The 17,348-nt window shown below is 38.6% G+C and overlaps 1 protein-coding gene across 2 annotated transcripts; it reads right to left on the reverse strand.

Moving 5' to 3' along the window:
- Positions 1-1,350: 1,350 nt before the first annotated feature.
- Positions 1,351-17,126, reverse strand: LOC135464755 (UDP-glucuronosyltransferase 1-2-like). Of its 2 annotated transcripts, XM_064742295.1 has the most exons (3): positions 16,918-17,126; positions 14,666-14,699; positions 1,351-3,593 (listed from the first exon to the last, which is right to left on the reverse strand). In XM_064742295.1, the coding sequence occupies exon 3, from the start codon at positions 3,590-3,592 to the stop codon at positions 2,030-2,032; it is 1,563 nt and encodes a 520-aa protein (XP_064598365.1). In that variant the 5' UTR covers position 3,593; positions 14,666-14,699; positions 16,918-17,126; the 3' UTR covers positions 1,351-2,029. The 2 variants fall into 2 exon arrangements, with proteins under 2 accessions (XP_064598365.1, XP_064598366.1); XM_064742296.1 differs by lacking the exon at positions 14,666-14,699.
- Positions 17,127-17,348: the final 222 nt, after the last annotated feature.

Consider the following 17,348-nt stretch of genomic DNA (forward strand, 5'->3'; position numbering starts at 1 on the left):
CATAGGCTATGCACTCACACTTAACACATCACTGAGTTGCATTAGTGTGTGTTATACAATTACCATACTTCTTGGTTTTCATGAAAAGAAATCCCTCCTTTCATATAACGTAAACACCGTGCATGTACCCCATCTAAGAATATATATGATGACCCAGCACTTAGACGTATAGATTTTATATGCTTGCACACAATTCCTGGGTTAGGGACCTCTGTGGCCGAAGTGGTTAACGTGCGAGCGCGGCCAACTTACCCAGGGGCCTCTCACAATGCGTTCTCTGTGAGTTCAAGTCCATGCTGACTTCCTCTCCGGTGTGGGATGGTATGCCAGCAACGTGCGGATAGTCGTGGGTATTCCCAATGCTCTGCCCGGTTTCCTTCCACTATAATGTTGGCCCACGTGGTATGTGAAGTGAAATATTCTGGAGTACGGCGTAAAACACCAATCAATTAATCAATCAATCAATTCCTCTGTTTACGTCAAAGGAGACACTCCGGCGGGTGCTGCGTAGACGCCAGTAGTGTAATAAGAATCTACAATGTAATAATTATTACACCGTGGAGAACAATTACAGGCACCAGTGTCATCCATAGTGTAATAATCCTGGTACTTTACACCAAGGAATTAAATTAACAATAGTCATAATTAAAATAACTAAGTACCAAGTTATTACCAATTCTGCACTAAGCAAAATTTGCTGTTAGATCGGCATGAGGTTAGATCAGGCGTATCTGGGTTCTCGCTGGCTCGTTGATTTGTAATGTGTTTTCTATGGGCTTTGCAGAGTCCCCCCCCCCAAATGTATACATGTGTTCTCAAGAATATTTCACTTACATGACGGCGGCCAGTTTTATGGTGGGAAGAAAACGGGCACAGCCAACCGCAGGTTGCTGTCAGACCTTCCCACTTACGGAGAGGAAGCCAGCATGAGCCAGCAATGGATCGTAATTTTCTCTAATCTCTGTTCGATTCGTGCATCCATAAACCTGACTGCCGTCATATGGTGAAATCCCCACTCCCCCAAAACATAATATCGTTTCATCTTTAATTGGCTTTGCAGTTGTCCAAGCGGAAATAATAAACAGCGGTGATGTTCGAAAAAAAATTGTAACTTTGCCTTTAACTCCACACGACATTTTTTTTTAAAGAAACGTGTTTCAAGAGACTTTCCAAGTTTATGAAGCGGAGACATCACGTTTGTCTTGTAACTGCCCTGTGTTGAAATCTAGTCGATCTCTTATTCAGATTTACATTAAAATGGATATTATTTTCGTTTCTCTCAACGATTTCCATAAAAACGATTGCCAAAGTGCAATTTTGAACCGTTATATAGTAAACTCTGACACGTCACAAATTATAACAGTATAATTAACCAAAACATGAGGGCATAGCGAGCTAAAAATAAAAACCAACTATTGCTCTTATATATATTAACCCTAAAAGCAAAGAAAACACTAGTATGAAGTAAAACTAACACAATTAAACACTGCAGGAAAATAGAATTTTATAGAATTTTTCAACCCAGTAAAATGCATTTGAATCATTGGAGTTGTGACCAGTGCCGGTTTTCCTCACACAATACACAGAAACTGCTAGACTTTTACATGCAAAAAGCATAGTCATACAAAACTGTGAATGAATTCGCCGAATGGAAGCATTCTGATTAATGCAAGTATTTGGACGTACCGTCAATGGTACCGACTTGGTCCCAACAGACGACCGCAAAGTTTTAATATCATTTTACTGGGTTGGAAAAATTTTTTTAAATGTAAATAGAACTTATTTCGTTGACAGTGTTTAACGTTCTTTCATTTCACGTACACGTCATCATAAGGTTATCTTTGCCTCTAAATTAACTTGTCAGATGAATGTTACTTCTTTTCTAGACTACCACAAAAGCACTAAAATTACATATGTACAAATTTGAAAAGTAAATCGTAAAATCTGATATGCCACAAACTATAACTGAAATATAAAAAGATATTTTCACCAAGACGGATTGACATTTAAATTTAAGCTAACAAGTCGGTTAAGTGTTTTTCTCTTTTCTAGATTGCCATAAAAGAAATTGCATCTGTACAAATTTGAAACCTTTATAAAGTAGAATCTGACAGGAAATAAAAAATAACAAAAGTACAACAAAAACATCATAACCCAGAAAGGTGATGACAGACATTTCCTGTGCACGTGATCGCAGATGACTTCCGCCAAACCTCATCACGTGATCTATCCAAATGGCAGCACGTTCCCGTGGGGTCTCTGGACGACTTTTGAAAATGTCGGATGCGTGTTTCATGTTGGCTTTGAATGTTACATTGTGCAGAACGTAACTCAAAGTTGAGAACATGGCGTCCTCTGATGAGTAAAGCAAGGATAGGGAAAGTCCTACTCTCCACTTTTCAACACGGGCGGCATTATAGAACTGGTCGCCATAGAGAGGGAAACATATAAGGGGCACGGCATGATAAAGAGCCTCGAATACCGAGTTACTGCCGCAGTGGCTGATGAAAAGCCTCGTTTTGACGTGACCAAGTAAGTCATTCTGAGGGAACCATTTCACAGATTTCACGTTTTTGTTGTCGTTTTCCTGTGTATACTTCCATATCACTGCTACGTTTAATTTGTACAGTGTGCGCAGAATTTTGTGTTTCACTGTCATTGGCAGGGCTTTGAAGGTTGAACCCAAGGACATGATCACAATTCCACTTTTCTCTTTATCGTACAGTTTTTTTAACTCCGCAGGAAGAGGCCGTGCGGGTCGAGCGGTGATGCCGCCTATCTGGATATGATTTTGTATTCGCGGTGTCGCATATCCAATAATGGGGTCCGAATTCTGCAGAAATAAGTCGGATTTGGCCGCGAGATGCAGCAAACTTCTTGTTGACAATTCTGGGGCGACACTGACATATACACTGCCTGGAATTGCCATCCTTACTGTTATGTGGGTATATAACTGTCTGTATAGGTTTCGTATTCGCTGAAAAAAAGACATGTGATCAGTGTCATGGGAGAAAGGGCTGGGAACCAAGCTGGGCAGGAACGGGCCGGCCATGGTGTAATCCTCAAACGCGGTGCTGTAAGCCACATACGGTATCCTCAGCTTGTACGGGATTAAGAAATAACAATATGCGAAGACGGATCCTTCTACAACAACCATGTCAAACTTCTCGGCTCTAAAGTGCTTCCACATTCTTGTATCAGAAACCACGCCTGCGCAATGATACGAAATCATTTCCTTAATAACGCCCATTTGAGTCGAAAACGAAGCCTCCTCGCCATTCATGAGTAAATCTGTGACAGAATCATAAATTTTCTCGGGTGTCTTTGGTGCGGCAGGTCCGGAAAGCGCTTTAAATTTGAGAGCCCTTACTTTACCCTCACCATAGCATTTCCTGTCATTGAAATTGGACAACAGGAATATCGTGGAGTTATGTCCCCTGCATGAGAGTGCCTCTCCAATGGCGGTCATCTCTACACAGCCGCTATAAGTCTGTAATGGCAGGAGGAGTATTTTAGCAGCGTTTGCCACAGCTAGGAGAATGACACAGACAAAGAGGGAAATGTTGTCTTTACTCCACCAACCACACGCCATTCTGAAAAGATAAAATGAATCAGTAATTGGATTAGTATTTAAAAAAAAAACATTACATCCTATACAGCGAGTTGACCTGTGTCCCAGAAGTATAAACATTATTGTATTTTTTACAGTTAAATGACAAATTAAACTGACTCAGAAAGACCTGTTAAAATTCAAGGTTATTGTGGCACTACATCCATATCATGTTATGTTCATTACTTTCTGTGCACGTGATTTGGCTTTATTCTGGAACGAATTTAAAGTGCAAAAAAGTAATTATCGCCTGAAGTGAGAAAGCTACTCTATCCCGAATGTACAAGGAGAAATGCTGAAAAATGAGCTAAAATCAGATGAAGCTGAAATTTCAAAGCCATTTTGAAGTCTGGTCTACCTAAAACACTTTTGAATTGTTTCGTTTTAATTTCCGTGGTTCTAAACCGATGCGAGGTGGCAAATAATAAGAATCAACCCACTGAACACGTTTCAGAGGAAAGGATGTTTACATTATGTAGAAAGCATCTTTTTTTCATAAAATGTTTGTACGCAGGAAAAGTAGGATTACTGTATGGACCCAAAAATTCGTCAACGATGAAGTCACCCTTTCGGTTTGATCCTGATACATTCATTCATCTTAAAAAAGTACATGTATTTTGTTTGGAAGGTTGGATGATGACCTATATGGAACTTTCATTTGCCTCTACAAATGCACGTTTTGGGAGAATGAATCAAATGGTCTTGGCGAAGTGCAACAGATTTTCTTGATGGTAAAAAAGAAAATGAAGGAAAAGTTGTCGAACAGTCATATATATAGTGTTGAAAAACTGAAGCTGTGCAAATTTTCAGTCTTTAACTACATGATTGAGAATGTGCCTACTCAGCAGATTTACAGTCGCGTGAACATGTTCTCCCCATTACACAGCTGCAATATTGCCGAAATGGCGTTAAGACATAATCATTCATTCAGTTGTACGGATAAAAATATTTAATCTGTGTTGTATAACGTCAAAGCGTCATGTTAGTGACTTACACACAGGTTTAGCACTGAAGTTACACTAAATTTGGATAAATAAGTTAATTCTTTTTTCAAGATTCGGTTCCGTTTATATGCCAGTGATGACACTCAAGCCTAAAGGGATACAGAATCGACGCTGATTGGCCGACACTTAAATAGATCTGCCATACCTAAAATTCATCTTGGGCTAAGCATAACCTATGCATGCCTATCTCTCACTCCAGCCAATCAGAATCGGTTCTGTATCCCTTTAAAGCTTACGACAATAAACAGATATAGAAGCTGGAGCTATAAGCTTGAGCAGGCTTTGTGATTTTAGGTCTGTGATCAGCAGACACCCAAAACGTAAATGATTTTAATTAAGCATTCAATGTTTACCACTGAAGGTAATCAACTAAGCCTTTCAGACTAGCCTTCTCAAAACATCTCGGACTTTCGGGTCATGATAAATGGGAACGGAAAGGACTGTGTAAAGAACAAGCAGTTTTTTTTTACATATGTATGTTTAGAGCTAGTTTTTGGATAAAAGAGAAAAAGAAGACTCCGACATAATCCAGACACTGATATATACACCAAAGCTGCCAACCAGTGAGTACGTTTTCACTCCAATGTTTTTTACTTGTTTGGAGTTCAACGGTAAAGGAATGCATACGAACTCAAGATATGTTGCAAGTTCAGTGTGTGCTGAAATGCAAATCTATTTTAAGGATAAGCTAAAAGATAAGTGGCACCTGTCTATAGTTAAGCATTCCGAAGGGGTTGTATACCCTTGGTGAAGGAGATGAGGTATATTGATAGTGAACAGCTTCGCTCGTCACGGTAAACTGCCTCTTGCAGATAAATGTTTGGCCTGAGAACGATACTGATGCGGAGGTTGATAGATGTTTTACGATAGAACTTGGCCAGAGGATTGCGCCCAAATACTTTGAAGCTCTTGGAATCTTCGAGGGGTATCTGGAGTCTTAACAGTCATTTTAAGCTGAGTGTGTTATCTACCGTCCGTTTTCTTCTATCACTCAAGACCCGACATCGTTTTTTACACTCGTATTTAGTGAATATGATGCTAAATCCTCCAGTCACTATTTACAAACCTGTTGGAATTTTTAGGTCTGTGCCTTTATGCCTAAAGACATAAATACACGCTCATTCAGAATTCGACCTAATGGCGTCTTTAGAGATAATTCCTGAATATACCTAAAGAATCTCAGCCCTTGGGGCAGAGAGTTAAAGATTTTAACACCATGATATTTATTTATTTATTTGATTGGTGTTTTACGTTGTACTCAAGAATATTTCACTCATACGACGGCGGCCAGCATTATGGTGGGAGGAAAACGGGCAGAGCCCGGGGGAAACCCACGACCATCCGCAGGCTGCTGGCAGACCTTCCCACTTACGATAGGAAATCTTATGATTTTGTCAGTGAATTCTTGCACATATGCCTCCTTGCGAATATCTTCCATGTTATAGTTCTCTGGATTAGTTGAATAGTTTTTAAGGATAAGGGCATAGATGACTTTTATGTAATTTAATGCACATTTTTGCAACAGAAATGCTATTCTACTTAAGCTTTTACAGAAATGTAGATATTAGCGTGAGGTAAGATAGGTTCAGTGGAATTCCGATTGCTCTTTTTTTGAAACCTTAAGATTCTGTCAATTTGTCAGCCCGTGAATTTTATCATATTATTAAACAATGAGCAAAATGCAGGAGAATATACCCTAATTCTTCTAAGTTTTGGGACACCTGGTCTGCTCAGTTTATGCAATACATATGTAATTGCGAATGGAATGCAGTTTCTCTTTTCTTACAAGGCAAGTCCATCTTATGAGAACAATATGCATAACTTTACCTGTCTGAAAAATAGACATAGAGAGGTATGTATTTTTTTGGTTTTTCCCACTGCTGATGTCTGTCTCAAAATCACAAGAATTATATCGTGCACTATTATAGGGAAATTTTGTTGCAAAGGAAGTTTTAAGCGCTACAATACATGGCACGACTGTTAAGTAACAACAATTATAACTGTATCAATATGCATGGTAACTGATGACAGGTCTTAGTCTATATATATATATATATATATATATATATATATATATATATATATATATATATATATATATATATATATATATATATATACACAAACAGATAAACTCAAGGAAGTGGACCTGATCAAAAATATTTTTTCAGCTGCTATCAACTAGGGAATATAAGAGAACAAGGCGTCCAAGAAGGGTCCGGTCCATTATTGTTTGTACAGTAACGACAGAATAAGACTGGAATACAAAACTAACTGCTTCAAATGCCTCTGGTCTGTCTTATAAAGTTCACACAGAATACGGATATTAGGAATAATGAAGACAAATGGCAGAATGATACCCTTCAAGCTTAAAATACCCACAACGATTTCCTGTGGCGGTGTTGATGGGTGAAAGATGCGGTGTTAGGGAACGTACCCCAGAGCCCTGTATCCATTATAGTAAAAGAAAGCCAAAATATGAAATAAGGTTCATCATACGGATAACTAAAAACTAAACTTAAAAATACTTTCATTTATTTTTTCAGATATTTTTAAGATTGTTGAAAGGCATCCAAATGTTTGAATACTGTGGCGGGTTTTATGAGCCATTCTGGCGATCTCTAGGAACTCTGACGTTACAACGCCTTTTTTTCTTGATGTTCACCAGAAGCAAGGAATTTTTTGGAGAACATTATTTCAGTAACGTTATACTCATGGGTGAAAAAAATCACTCCAGTGTAGTGATTAGAGTTGAAAAACCTTCTGTTTAGGGTTCCTAAACTCTGATAGCATGGTCCATAAGCCCATCTTACAATTCAAATATTTGCACGCCGTTAACTCTTTTTACAAAAATCGAAAGTATATTTGTGCATAGTTTCAAGTGGTCTATTTAGTGATACTTGTTTCAATTTTTGGAGGCCTTTTCCTTTATACGAGAGACTGTATTACTACTCGGCATGTGTTTGCTGGCATTTAACCATGTTTTTGTTTCTTATGTGCAACAGAATTAACAAAATTCTGCAACAAATATACAACGCTGTTTTTATCATTTTTTATTTACATCCGTTAGTTAATTGGTGATGAGAAGTAATACCGTTTCTTATTCGCCCAATATACAATCGGGACATCCGTGATTTCACAGACACGCAGAAATAATTATACTACCGGTATAGTAAAAATAGAGCAGCGTCGACGGTGAGATAGTCTTTGTTTACGCATATAAAGTGGCTTCTCTCAAATATATATATATCCAAGAATGACTGCTTTTAGATGATAAAATCACGTCAATACAGAATGGCTTAAAATCAAACGAATCTGTAAGCTTTCTGTGGATAGTATTGAACGTTTGTGAAGAACTTATTAATTCCAGACCAATAAATGTTGTAACTTAATCGACATATGAGTTAAAATTTTTCTTTAACTGAGGTAAATTGAAAAGAAGTCAATTGACAAGAAGAACATTTCAATAGTTACGTGTGCCAGCAATCACATTGTCCTCGTGGTTGTGGTTTTACCCTCAGTGCTGCTAACCTTTATACCTGTATGGACTTTACGCAATTGAGTTTATTTATTTTATTTATTTGACTGGTATTTTACGCCATACTCTAGAATATTTCACTTATACGACGGCGGCCAGCATTATGGTGGGTGGAAACCGGGCAGAGCCCGGGGGAAACCTACGACCATCCGCAGGTTGCTGGCGGACCTTCCCACGTACGACCGGAGAGGAAGCCAGCATGAGCTGGACTTGAACTCACAGCGACCGCATTGGTGAGAGACTCCTGGGTCATTACGCTGCGCTAGCGCGCTAACCAACTGAGCCACGGAGGCCCCCAGTTGAGTTTAGGGATTGCTGGCTAGAATCTTCACAGACAGGTGGATACCGTAAAAGTGTTTACATAATATCATGCAGTGATAAGCCATATGTGCTATTCTTTCAAAGACGATATTGGCATGTGCGCGAATGTGTGTGAAGGCATTGAGAGGGCAATGAGTTGGTGTTAGTACAGCGGTCGAATACGTGAAGTTACCCTTTTTCGCTCTTGGCACCTCTGGAAAGTGATCTTGCAGAAGAACAACAACCCGTGTTTGTTGCTTTTACCAGGGTCCCTCCGTGGCTCAGTCGGTTAGCGTAATGACCCAGGAGCCTCAATGCGGTCGCTGTGAGTTCAAGTCCAGCTCTTGCTGGCTCCCTCTCCGGTCGTAAATGGGCAGGTCTGTCGGCAACCTGCGGATGGTCGTGGATTTCCTCCGGGTTGTCCCCGGTTTCCTCCCGCCATCACGCTGGCCGCCACCGTATAAGTGAAATATTCTTGAGTATGGCGTAAAACATCAATCAAATAAATAAATAAATAAATTGTTGTTGTTACCATAGACCCCGTACACAGACAAGAGGACACCGTATATATGGACATGTGTTTATTCAGCAGAAATATTTTGATTTATTGATCGACTTTTTGTATTGATCGCCCAACTTATGAACCATTCACTTATATGAGGGTGGCGAGATTTACAGGTGGCGAACCTGTAGGTTATTTTATTGCCGTTGTCTTTGGGATTTCAGTGGTCACGCGAGTTCACGCAGATATAGGCGAGGAAAATGGCTCTCGTAAACTTTTGTGAACATAGCCAATATGAGATTCTTAGATTACCTTAACACATTTTGTTCTTTGACCATATGAGACCTTACATGTGTGCGAAAATTCTCGTACTGACCTCAATGATACAATATGATAGACAGAGCAGCAACGATTGGCGATACCCGACACATGGTCACACGTATAACCAGTAAACTCTGGCCTTTTGAGTGTCAGTTAGGGTTTGAACTGCATTACGTAAACGTTTAAAATTTAGTATGCTTATTCGTCCATAGCACAAAGCCTTAAGCAGAAGTAGATAAGAAAAATGGAGTGAAACTAATAGGAATTTATTGGACGTCCCTTGTCATTAATAACCATGGCTTTGAGGCGACGTAGCAGCGGCATCCGATCACACGAGCATGTTTACAACCTGTTGTGTCGTGTTAACGCTATATATAGCTTATGTTTTCTCAGAACACTTTGCCTATACCAGGTTGAACCATTGATAAACACAGGTGCTCGCTGCCAAACTATATTTTTAGCATGTAAACGAATCTCGTTTCTTTAACACTCGAGTCATCTATATATGAATACCAGATGGCATCATATAGCGTAACGATACTTAATAAACATACTTGTAGCACTACATGTAATAATTATATGGGTTCCCCGTGAATAGTGATGGCAGGATCTTATCTACCCCCTGCTCTCCGATGGAATCCCTTGTACTTGGCTAAACACCAGATATATGTAGTAGGAAAACACTAAATGCTTGTACACACCTCTTTCAGAGCTTTGAATAGCTTGATTATATTCTAATGACTTCTAAGGTAATTTTCTAGCAAACAAATGACAGGTGCGCTTTTTAAAAACACTGACTGGAAATAGCTTGTCACATGGTAAATAAAGAGTTGGAATATATCTTAACATTATTGTTGACCACGTGAAGGAACATATCAATTATGTCACACAGCAGATTGGTACAATTAAGACGTGGCAGAATGTTATAAAGATTATTGTGTCTCCGCATACACTGAATTTGTCACATAAAAAAACTGTGCACAGTGTCACATGACATGATACAACATGTTGTATCGCCAAATGGGATCTAAGCACACCCCATTTGTGTCACATAGTGGCTTATTGTATCGCAGAATGCATTTGATGAAACTTATTGAATACAATAAATCGTAAAGCAACGGACTCCCTACATTCGACATTAGGTGTGCTGTATATTATTTTTGGGGGGTTGATAACTTTTATGGGTTAGCAAACATTAGCACATAATCTTTCTCAAAAAAAAAAAACAATACATGTACAAGTTATAGAGAATTGCAACATCTCTAACACTGTCATTGCCTTTAGACGTGTTATGCAACTTTCTTAATAACATTGAGAAAACGCCGAGAAACGCCCAGACAGGACATACATCTAATGATGTAGGATGCAGGAATCTGTTTGTTTACTTGTCTTTACCTATGTATATTCCCATTTTCTCCAGAAATTTTCGTCCAATCGACGCCATCATTTGCCAGCTTTATTACTTAGAACCAAAGAAGTACAGTGTAAACAATGATGACGTCACAAGCTGTAGAATGAATATACTACCCGCTATTGAGGATATGAACTGTTTGTGATGGACACAACGGTATATAGCTTAGTAAATTAAAGGGATAGAAGAGAGATACTGAGAAACAGAATGAATTAATCACTATAATCCTAAACTCAAATACACGAAAATACATTAACAACTCAATTTTGGAGGCCTGCCTTCGTTGTGCTTAGTCCAGTGTGTTAACAGGTGAGCATAATACTCTAATGTATAGAGTTGTCGTATAAGAAACTAGACAAGAGCCTAAGATGGCCCTACTAGGATATCATTCAACACAATATCGTGCCTGTATTGGTTTAAAATACTTTGGAATCAGTTTTTCTGTGTCAAAGTTAGGAAGTTTATTGGTGCCTGTTTTATACTCATCATTAAATATACGTGTCTCACAACTACTCCCGGGTGCGATACAGATGACCAGTACTTGATTTATAGATGCTTACCAGTGTCCTCATACAGCATAAATCACAGACTTTCAGCTTTTGATTACAATAATAAGGGATGCTAAAACTAATTTTTAGAGGATTTCCTGGCACGAATGTGAATCCATAACTTATATTTCGGCCCCTTTGAAGATATGAACGTTCATGATAATTTGACTTAGGATATTGTTTCACCGTTTGACGACCTGAACTGTGATTTTGACACTTTATTTGCTACTAAAGAATTCTTATAAAACCCCCAAAGCACTGATGGATTTGCATTAATGTTTTATGCCTTTCAATTGAACATTTTATTTGTCCTGTGTCCATTTCTAGCCCCAGTGTTTTAAACCACCGACCTTTGGCAAGTTACTGACCAACTTTTATGCATGTGATGTATAATTAGGCGAGTAGTTCTCAATGAATGTTGGATCTCGCTAACGGCCACATGAGACTAAAGCATTGATAAAATGGGAACACACTCATTAAAGTACAACATCCGTCTTCTCCATCTTTCCCCACAGACAGACTGACAGCCCACCTTTTCCCGCACAAGTTAAGTAACATCCCGAGCCTCTTTGCCAACGATAGCAGGGTAATGTAAACAGCGAAGAGAAGCTGCCATGGTCTGACCAGCGAACATCTCTGCTGGTTGAAATGTTTATACAGGGTACACACAACACGTTGTGGCATTATAGCAGTGTACACATATCCACGGTCGGAGCTTGTCTGTGTACACTGTGTATCTCCTTGGAATTAAGTCTTACATCTATCAGCATGCAGTCATACATGCGCAAAAATCAGCTACTTTCGTGTTGGTTTTGCTAACAGAAATAGATCATTACAGATCAAGTAAACATGCATAACTTAATAATGAAAAAAATCTTGCAACTGGAATCAGTTCTATGTTGAATCATGCTTCAGTTTGCGTTGAAAACATCGCCAGGAATGTATTAAGATAAGAATTCCAGCTTATCTTGGAGCCAATTTTTCCCTACTGGATAAATAGTGGATACTTTCTCTCCCCCGACCCACTTCCTTTACTGGTCAATTTCTTCCACTGGGCAAGTGATGCCCATCGGCAAATTCCCTCACTGCTTAACGTGCCGTGATAAACGACTTCTCTTAAAAGCCACTGGGCAATATAAACCACCTTAAACCAGTCTGTCCAAGTGGTGTACTGTTTTGATTTATTTAGTAGAATGGTCACTGTGACAAAGATCTGGTTGGTTCACAAGCACTTCCACGTAACTGCACAGAATGATGCGCTTTTAACGCAGCTTACAGCTGAGTTGTTTACCGGGAAAATATCCCCGATTCACCTCTTCGTTCAGTTTCCACCAATCACTAACAACTCCTTCCCTGTTATAACTCTACAAAAAAAGTTGTTTACCTGCATCTGAGACATGCTAACCGAGGAGAAATGGTTTCTTCAAATAACAATTTATAACCGTTAACCAAACCGGTCAGTGCCATGGAAATAAAGATTTACGTTTCAGATATGTCTATTTATTAACTTTTATTGAGTAAAAAGGCTTTCTTGATATGGGCCCATCTTTCTAGTGATACTTTTGTTTTAAGTAAAACATACAATAACGGATTAAACCTATTATCATTTTAACTGCTAGAGATCTCTGAGTTTACCGTCTGGGGCTGATTCCAGAAAGCCGGTTTTAACTTATGTCAAAATTTGAAATGCGGCTTTAAAGCTTGTTTTTGAGGCCCTGTAAATTGAATTATTTCCCACCTCGCCAATGTTCTCTGAAGACAAATGTGCCAAAATTTCAAATTCCATTACCGAAAACTAAGCACTCTGGCAAGGTCTGAAATTTTGATTTAATGGAAAACTGCTGTTATGCTGTTATTAGTTCTTAAAAGAAGATTTAAGAATACGGGTCGGTTTTATTGATTTATCGATGGCTTAAAATCCATTGTGCTTTAACAACTCTTGATATTAAAAATAATTCAAATGCCATGTACCCAGCAGATATGGGTGGGGGATTGAAGGCATCTTTTGGACAAACAGTTAACCTAAGGTCAGAGTTAAATGTTCCAAGGGTGACAAGAATAAAAAATCTGAAGAATTGTAGAGCATTACCCTCAACTCGTCTTCTTGTCCACTTTAGACAAAAACTTTTCCGTCTGTTGCAGTTCTCATTAACGTGTAAGGGCTGTGTGACAGAGCATGTATATATAGTTAATCCGTTTCAAAGCAGTATGTGATAATTAACCAAATACATTTTTAGGATTCCAAGCTCGTCGTTTTACTTTGTTTTTTAAACCATGACACTTGATACGCTGGTGTAAAGAAATATGCATATTTTAGTTGTTACGATAATCTTCTCAGAGTGCAACGATCTTAATAGTAAGTAAAAGATACACAGGTGCCAGTGGAGGACTTCGGATAACGGACCAACAAGGATGCTTGAAAGGTAGGTAGGTACTCGTAACATATGAAACGTTTGTGCAGGCACAATACATTATACTTGTACTAGAGTGGCTTCCTCAAGATATGGTTGAAATACCACGAACGCAACCTAAGCAACCACTCATTTATTCTTTCATGGACGGCAATGTTGACTCTTTCCTTTACTTGGACGGTTAACGATCTCGTGGTAAAATGTAGCAATGCTTATACAACGGAATACTGGTCAATGAGAACACCACTACTTCACTATGAAATATATATCACCAAATAAGGCTGATTGGCAGATCACAGGGTCGTATGTAAACATCAGGATGGAACGCTGTCTTTCAACAAGGTGAGATGGTAAGGGTGTAATTTATGCTAACTGACAGACAGACTGACAAATTAGTTTGTATCACATCTGTGCTGTCAATCAACACGTCATGATAGCAGCTGGTTTTGTAAGGAAGGGTTCGGAAGGATAAGCCAATAACGCCTCCACACTTCTCAGCACTCATCGATCTGTTACTACACTTTACGGAGAAGTGAAGTCACAGTGATTATAATCACATCGAGGTAAGAATGCATGAGCTTTTTATATAACTATTTCTTATCACTTATGTTTGTAAAAGCCACACGCGCTACCTAAAGAGAAGTTTTGATTGGTTTCTGAAACTTCCAGGGATAAGCTTACCCAATGAAAAGTTACAGCAATCATCTAATGGCCTATGGAAATTTACTGCCACACTGAAACGACAGCTGTTCGTGAAAACAGGTTCATGCAAGCTGTGTAAGGAAATTTTCAGTTGCAAAAACACATTTCCCAAAGGGAAAAAAAAGCCAAAGATATTCAAGGCTGTTGCAAATTATATGGTAGCCACTACAATATTTTCTCTTTTTAAATAGTTGCATATACTTGAATTTTGATAGCTTTTTCGTACTGTCGTGATGTAACTCATTCCTGTACAGGAATCACCCGTTTTCTAAGTAATCACCATCAATATCAATGCTGTTCTAGACGTTGAGAGCTTACCTGTATTTTACAGGGTTATGAACACAACACGGATCTGCGGAGAAAGTGCAGTAATTATTATTGGTTTCTGAGTAGATAAAATTAATGACCCAGTGGATACACGTAAATACAAATACATCTTCACAAAGAATGGCAGAGAATTAGTTTGGGGAAAATTAAACGTTTGACCTAAAAAAAACTGAGGCACTCACGTATTGCAAATTCAAAAGCTCTAAATCCCTTCCAGAAAATGGGCCGTACTTTGACACTCAATATATCCGAAACCCTCTTACGTTAGCTTCTAAAAATTTACACACTCTAAAGCCATTATGTCCTAAGTTTACAGACCGAATTTCAATTTCATCCTTTAAGATTTCTGTTCAAGGACCAAAATCAAAAAAGAGTCACAAACGCATGTTCCTGACATTTCAAAATAATGTTCAACCTTTGCTTTACTTGAAAAGGTGATCAATTCCTTGTCCGCCACAGAGAAAACCAAATTGATTCAGCAGAAGGGTTTCTCTGACACTAGAGCCAGACAATTTTTACAGACGACACTTGACTGATACGTGTCACACAGGTGCAGCGCGCGCTGCCATTCGAATGTCTAAAGTTTGAAGGGTTTGAAGAAAGGATAATGGAGCAATGCAGCATCAAAGTACGGCCCATTTTTTTATGCCCACCCGATATTTGACAAGATTAAGGACCAATATCCTGACGTGAATATGATCAAGTAATCACATAACGATTGTGAGTACCTTGTTATCTGTTAACGGATATATAACAAATACTCTTATGTACGTGGTATGCTTCCTTCTGTAGTAATCGCTTCAGTGATATTGATATTATTATGTTTTTCGCTTACATATATTTGATATATAGGATTCATAGCTACATATAATATATACTACATTTATCTTTTATCATTCGTTCAGATTCAGGTGTGGTGCTTGTGTGATTGTTTTTGTTTTATTTTTTGTTTTTTTGTTCCAGGGGGGACGGGAGGTGGGGGCTAGAAACTAAAAACTGGTCAACACCTTGGCGAGTAAGACAACACACCTAATAGCCAACCGACAAGAACTGACGTTCGCTCTCAAAGATGAATGACAACGAATCCCACGTCATCTCATCAGACGACTGACTTTTTGTATGCGTCGGAGAGTTTTTGCATGCATTGAACCAGGGGGTGGCCACACGCGATATTGATTGGTTTTGATATTGACGGATTTTAAAAATAGTCGACTTTTTGTATACTCTGTCCATTGTTAACCAAGATGGAATGGTTATTTTTCTACCCCTGCTCTGTTTGTTCACTTGTAAAATGATTTGAGGGCTGCTTTGCCCGTTCTTACTCAAGACTTTCAATATCTAAAGTCATTGGTCTTTTCAATATATTAAACATCAGTCATCCTGTTTTTTGCATTGGCAAAATATATTAATTTGTAAAGTTTCTTTTGGCTGTCAGTTCATAGGCCTTGATGCAGGGAACCATAACGTTTCGCGGGGGTTAACAGAGAATGGCATATTCATTCCTATTCACAGCCAATAAATTTGGATCATATAGAAGTGACAAAGTTTGTTTCTATGTCTTCACCCTCATTTAACTTATTTATTTATGATTTATGACGTAATTCGTCCTGGATGCTTTTTGTGGGGTAGTATTAAACGTCTGATAACCGATGTTGTTATAAGAGGTATATTTACCTAGACTTTTACGTATTTATTCTCTAATTCTACACATGTCCCAAAGAACTGTACATCTGTCATTGCACATGTGAACATATTTGTCCATATATCCCAAATGTTTCCGTTTATTCATACATTCATGTAATCCATTGTAAATATGTTTATTTATATATTTATATATTTATTTATTTATTTGATTGGTGTTTTAAGCCGTTCTCAAGAATATTTCACTTATACGACGGCGGCCAGCATTATGGCGGGAGGAAACCAGGCATAACCTGGGGGAAACCCAGGACCATCCGCCGGTTACCGGCAGACCTGTAAATATGTTGAAATCATTTATACACACACGGTATGTACACTAAGTATTTATTTACACATATGTATATACGATTTCCGCATATATACAAAAGAATTGAAAATATCCTTAATAAAATTTATTTACATATGTTCAAAAGAACTGTATGTATGTATAATTTAGAGAATAAATGCTAAAACGGCTTTCCATATATACAATGCAGTTACGCTGTACATATCGTACTTTAACGCTGATGTGCCGAAGTTTACTAGTCTGACAGGACACTTACCTTGCACCTGGGCTTGAGTACACCAGTACCAGGTGAACCGTTTGATCAGGGGATTAAAGACTATCTCTGTCCATCGATGAATCAATCAATTAACCAAGGTCAAGTTAACATATGAGCATGTTTAGCGGCATATCAGATAAATAAGGCCTCTTGCCGTCGTCGGATCAGCACGCACCGACGAGTTCTGTTATACCATTGCCATTTCAGAGCCTAGCTGCGTACCTTTCTTCTCCCGCCAGGCTTTACTTCCAATAAAAAACACTCTGCTGAAAGGCAACACCATGTCACGGGCGATAAGGCTCAGGCGCGCCTGAATAGTGCGTTCTACTATCCGGCGCTTCGCCCATTCTTGATTTTTTACATCGCCCATGCACCATTACCGCATTAAATGATGCCTTCATTTACAGAAAATGTTTTAATTTTAATCTTCC

This window comes from Liolophura sinensis, chromosome 4 (genome assembly GCF_032854445.1).
Source record: "Liolophura sinensis isolate JHLJ2023 chromosome 4, CUHK_Ljap_v2, whole genome shotgun sequence".
In the NCBI taxonomy this organism is placed as follows: domain Eukaryota; kingdom Metazoa; phylum Mollusca; class Polyplacophora; order Chitonida; family Chitonidae; genus Liolophura; species Liolophura sinensis.